The sequence below is a fragment of the Branchiostoma belcheri genome, unplaced genomic scaffold (genome assembly GCF_001625305.1).
Source record: "Branchiostoma belcheri isolate BF01 breed outbred unplaced genomic scaffold, Haploidv18h27 scaffold93, whole genome shotgun sequence".
NCBI classification, from domain to species: Eukaryota; Metazoa; Chordata; class Leptocardii; order Amphioxiformes; family Branchiostomatidae; genus Branchiostoma; species Branchiostoma belcheri.
The window spans coordinates 28,275-33,982 of NW_017804609.1; the positions used below are offsets into that span (position 1 = coordinate 28,275).

The window sequence follows — 5,708 nt, forward strand, 5'->3', positions numbered from 1 at the left end:
ATTGAAAAGGGCAGACACAACAATATACCAGCCAGTCAGAGATTATGTCCTACGTGCAAAGATGGAGTTGAAGACGAATATCATTTTCTGATGACATGCCCCACATACGACGAAGAGAGACGCAAATTAATGCAGATGATCCGATGTAAGACTACTAAAACATTACCCAACACATCTAGAGAGACGTTCCATGTACTTATGTCATGTCCAGACACATTTTCTGTATATATAGGTCAATACATTTATAATGCCATGCAAAAAAGACATCTTAGAATAGCTGTATAAGTAGAGTCACTGAATTTTTTATCAACTACATGTATATAGCATAGCGTTTCGTAGCATTTGTATGTAGAATCTTAACATTCCTGGCAAGTAACTTAGTATACACTGTTTAGTAGCCATAGAACATGTTTAGTATAATTAGGTACAACTGCTCACTGTACCCTTCATGTGTATAGTCTAGCGTAATGTAGAATGTACATGTAGAGTCGAAATATTCTCTAGCCAGTAGCTATTTATAATACTCTGTCAGATACAATGTCCGTTGACCATATATATAGCATTATGTTAGACATATACCAACTAGTAATCCTATTATTTGCCATACATTGTACCCGTGACAATCGTTGTGCAATAAACTTTGACTTGACTTGAATTTGGTCGTGGACAGAGAGTCGACCAGACGCGACAAGACGCGACCAGACGCGACAAGATGAGGCAACTTGTTCTGACCGCGTTTCTGCTGGGTTCTCTGGCGATGGCTTCGGCTTCTGGTAGGTTCACTCTCTGTTTTGCTTAACACTGCACGAAAAGTTGGACTACCAATGGTAGTATGGATATCAGTAAAATCATGTAATGTTTACTGTTAGAACAGGACCAGACTTTACAATGACATTGACTGTCATTGACCAGCGTGATTGTAACACACGGTACTGATTACAAAGTTATGGAAAACTGATGAAGCATTCTTTTGTAGGCGGAAACAATTTTTCAAAATTTCGATTTGAGAACTGACATATTTGATTTAGATTTTACTCGTGTCTATAGTGTTTTCCCGCAGCACTAAGAACATGATAGAATAATCATTCTCGAACGTGAACTTTGTTTCCATAATCGTTGCTCACCTACCAAATATAATTAAGATCAATTCACACATTTATACAGAGTTATGCTGCATGAATACAATCGACAAAAGCACAAGAATTTATCTTTTTAAGTACATCTTACTACTTATCTCCAGATGTCGACGAATGTGCCAGTAACAACGGTGGGTGTGCCCACACGTGCACAAACAGCGTCGGAAGCTTCAGCTGCTCTTGCCGGGCCGGCTACGTGTTGAATGCTGATGGTTTAGCCTGTGATGGTAAGAAGGGGCTACCTTCGCTAAGAAGGTTAATATTTTTTTTCGGCGGTGTTGTGTCTGTGAACAACATAGCTCGGAAAGTCAAAGACGGGTCTTCGATCTTAAACGTATAAATGTGTACAAATGGGTAAACATGTATAACTCGTGAACCGGAAGGGTTAACACCATTTGGCGAAGGTATGAGATCGCGGAACTCTTGTTTTGATAGAATAACCATTGAATTGAACTGAAAATGATGATGAGGAAAGAGACTCTTTTTACACAACCAAGGGTTTTATTCACAGCAGACGTTTCGGCGACCATGTGTCACCTTCATCACGGCAATGTGAACCAGTCAGAATTGCCCTGAGGAAGGTGACAGACGGTCACCGAAACGTCGGCTGTGAATAAAACCCTTGGCTGTGTAAAAAGAGTCTCTTTAATCAGTGACTTACCAACCTGATGAAACTATTCACGAAAGAAAATGATGATGTTTGTGTTATACTGGTCGTGGCGTCGGTGGTGCAACGGTTAGAGCGTTGGACTCGGAACCGAGAGGTCCCGAGTTCGATACTCACCGTGGCCCGACGTTGTGCCCTTGGAAAAGGCACTTTACATGACTTCCCCACCATGTACGGTGGAGTGACGCCCACCGAGCCTCTTAGTCTAATTGTCTAATGGGTGCCAAAAACACACTACGGATTTGGTGCGCCAATCAGCACATTTGCGACCAAGAGCCATTAATTTTTGTGTGTGTGTCACAGAAAACCCCGGTCTCGAACCTGCCAGCAATTTCGGGGACTACCAGGGCTACAGGATCTGGTCGTCCGACCGTCACCAGCGTCTGTCCTACTCAGACGCCCGGGACGTCTGCCGAATTAACGGGGGCACACTGGTGATGATCAAGGACAGCGCCAAACAAACCTTCATCGTGGACCACCTGAAGAAGGAGAGTACGCAAGGCGGCCGAGCAAGGTAAACTGTTTGTTTGTTTGTTTGTTTGTTTGTTTGTTTGTTTGTTTATGAAGTTACCATTAGTGATAAAGGCAGACCAGAAAGGTAAGCCTGGAGAAACAGGTAAACTGTTTGTTTGTTTGTTTGTTTGTTTATGAAGCTACCATTAGTGATAAAGGCAGACCAGAAAGGTAAACCTGGAGAAACAGGTAAACTGTTTGTTTGTTTGTTTGTTTGTTCGTTTGTTTGTTTGTTTGTTTGTTTGTTTGTTTATAAAGCCACCCTTAGTGATAAAGGCAGACCAGAAAGTTAAACCTGGAGAAACAGTGCAATAGAAAGCTTTCAGTGCATTAGAACATGAGCACTACCTTTTTTTAACTTAGTGGTCGCCACGTAACACGGCCGTTAGGCCACTTCAAGGTGAACGGTTGTACCACCTGAATGGTATCACCACTCACCTGGGTTACGGGTTACCGAGTAGAACTGTAACAGCAACTCTTCTCCCTGAGTCAAAAACATCATGATTGAGACCAGCCCAATTTCTCACAAGTAGCGAGGACTAACTGACCCAATAGGAAAAGCAGGGGTTACGAGGCTGGTCGGGAAAATTCGCTACCCCATACCCTACCTAATTAAACACTAGCTTATGAGAGCCCTTTCTTTTCTGTGTTTGTATCTCCATATTGCAGAAAAGTGTAGTACTATGAAAAAAGATTTTTGCTTCAGGAGGTTCTGGATTGGCCTGGACGACCTTAACGACGAGAACGTTTTCCTCTGGAACGACGGAACACCTCTGGGAGCTTTTGACAGCTTCCAGTCCACGGCTCCGCACACGATCAGGGACTGTGTGACTCTGAGCAAGAAAGCTAGGCGGGCCCCTCGCTGGGACATCAAACCATGCACCAACAGCTACTCGTACATCTGCCAAATGGGTAAGCAAGAAATGGCACGTTTGTGTGTCTGTGTGTGTGTGTGTGTGTGTGTTTGTGTTTGTGCGCGCGCAGGTCTGTCTGTGTGTGTGTTTGTGTGTGTGTGCGGCTTCACGCTTGTGCTTGTGTGTGTCGGGAAGACGAAGTGTGTGTGTTTGTGTGTGCACCAACAGCTACCCGTACATCTGCCAACTGGGTAAGCAAAAAATGGCCGAAGTAAAACGTTTGTGTGTGTGTGTGCGCGCGCAGGTCTGTGTGTGTGTGTGTGTGTGTGCATGCACGTGTGTGTATTTGTGTTTGTGTGCGTGCGTGCGTGTGTGTGCGTGCGTGTGTGTGTGTGTGTGTGTTTGTGTGCGTGCGTGCGTGTGTGTGTCTGTGTGTTTCTTTCTCTGACAATAATGTGTTAATTCTTGCCACCGTCCTTATCTAGACTTTGACGCCTGCCTGTCCAATCCGTGTGATGTGAACGCCGTGTGTACAGACAACCCCGCCCCTGCACTTGACGCCACTTGTACCTGTAAAGCTGGATATGAGGGAGACGGAACTTCGTGTTCAGGTACGCTGCATTGCGTTGTGTCGTGTCGTGGCGTGTCATGTGGCCTACCCCTTCGTGGCGTCGGGTGGCGTAGTGGTAGATCATTCGACTGTGAACCGGGGAGACTCGGGTTCGATCCCGAGTCGTACCCGGGACATGTCTGGACATGCACGCCGACGTTGTGCCCTTGGGAAAGGCACTTTACACGGCTTTCCTCACTCTACCCAGGTGTGAATGGGTACCTAACTTCGGTTGGGGAAAGTCGTATTGAGGTCACCTTGTGGCGCCGAATGGCAGTCGCACAGACCCTTGCGACAGTTCCACAAAAGTGTTAGTGGAACAAATATGTATCATGTGTATTATTATGTATTACCATTTGTATCATGTGATTGTAAACCCTGCATTAATTCAGCACTATAAGGCTGCGATTGCACGGGTGATGTTTGGCCAATAAACCTTTTAAAAACGGTAGCGTGTTCGGCTTGGAACCAAGAGGTCCCGGGTTTCAATCCTGCCGTGCCACTGATCCTGTTCCCTTGGGAAAGGCACTTTACACGACTTTCCTAACTTCACTCAGGTGTAGATGAGTACCTATCTTCTGTTAGGGACGTCCTCTCGGATAGGACGTAAAGCCGGAGGTCCATTGTTCGGGAGAGCTACACCTTGTGCATAGTAAAGAAAGATCCCACCACCCTTATCGAAAAGAGCTGGAGGGTCCTACCCGGCGTGAGAGGTCCAATCCTTGCAATCTGGTCTCAGGTTTGACATCTTGAAGAGGTGATGATGAAGAAAGTAGAATATTCTCCCAGATGCCGCACTGATAGCAGACAGCGGCAGAACATGACAACACAGGTGATTTAGACAGATAGTTTTATCTTTTCTTTCCCTGACATTAATGTGTTAATTCTTTCCACTGTAATTTTCTAGACATGACGCCTGCCTGGTCAATCCGTGTGATGTGAACGCCATGTGTACAGACAACCCCGCCCCTGCACTTGACGCCACTTGTACCTGTAACGCTGGATATGAGGGAGACGGAATTTCGTGTTCAGGTACGCTGCATTTCGTTGTGTCGTGCCGTGTGGTCTAACGGTAGAGTGTTCGACTTGGAACCAAGAGGTCCCGGGTTTCAATCCTGCCGTGTCACTGATCCTGTTCCCTTGGGACACTTTACACGACTTTCCTCACTTCACTAAGGTGTAAATGAATACCTAGCTTCGGTTAGGGACGTCCTCTCGGATAGGACGTAAAGCCAGAGGTCCAGTGTTCGGGAGAGCCACACCTTGAGCATGGTAAAGAAAGATCCCACCACACTTATCTAAAAGAGCTGAAGGGTTCTAAGAATATTCTCCACATAGCAGACAGTGACAGAACGTGACAACACAGGTGATTTAGACAGTTTTTAATTTTTTTCTTTCCCTGACATTAATGTGTTAATTCTTGCCACCGTCTTTATCTAGACATTGACGCCTGCCTGTCCACTTCGTGTGATGTGAACGCCGTGTGTACAGACAACCCCGCCCCTGCACTTGACGCCACTTGTAACTGTAACGCTGGATATGAGGGAGACGGAACTTCGTGTTCAGGTACGCTGCATTGCGTTGTGTCGTGTCGTGGCGTGTCATGTTGCCTACCCCTTCGTGGCGTCGGGTGGCGTAGTGGTAGATCATTCGACTGTGAACCGGGGAGACTCGGGTTCGATCCCGAGTCGTACCCGGGACATGTCTGGACATGCACCCCGACGTTGTGCCCTTGGGAAAGGCACTTTACACGGCTTTCCTCACTCTACCCAGGTGTGAATGGGTACCTAACTTCGGTTGGGGAAAGTCGTATTGAGGTCACCTTGTGGCGCCGAATGGCAGTCGCACAGACCCTTGCGACAGTTCCACAAAAATGTGGGTGGAACAAATATGTATCATGTGTATTATTATGTATTACCATTTGTATC

General features: G+C 46.1%; 1 protein-coding gene across 1 annotated transcript in view; it reads left to right on the forward strand.

Moving 5' to 3' along the window:
* Positions 1-5,708, forward strand: part of LOC109488275 (signal peptide, CUB and EGF-like domain-containing protein 2) — an 8,594-nt gene that overhangs the window by 534 nt on the left and 2,352 nt on the right. Inside the window, exons 2-7 of the mRNA XM_019792467.1 lie at positions 656-773; positions 1,241-1,363; positions 2,107-2,317; positions 3,023-3,228; positions 3,656-3,781; positions 5,221-5,346. Of these exons, the coding sequence (XP_019648026.1) occupies positions 713-773; positions 1,241-1,363; positions 2,107-2,317; positions 3,023-3,228; positions 3,656-3,781; positions 5,221-5,346 (853 nt within the window). The 5' untranslated portion in view covers positions 656-712. The remainder of the gene's footprint in view (positions 1-655; positions 774-1,240; positions 1,364-2,106; positions 2,318-3,022; positions 3,229-3,655; positions 3,782-5,220; positions 5,347-5,708) is intronic.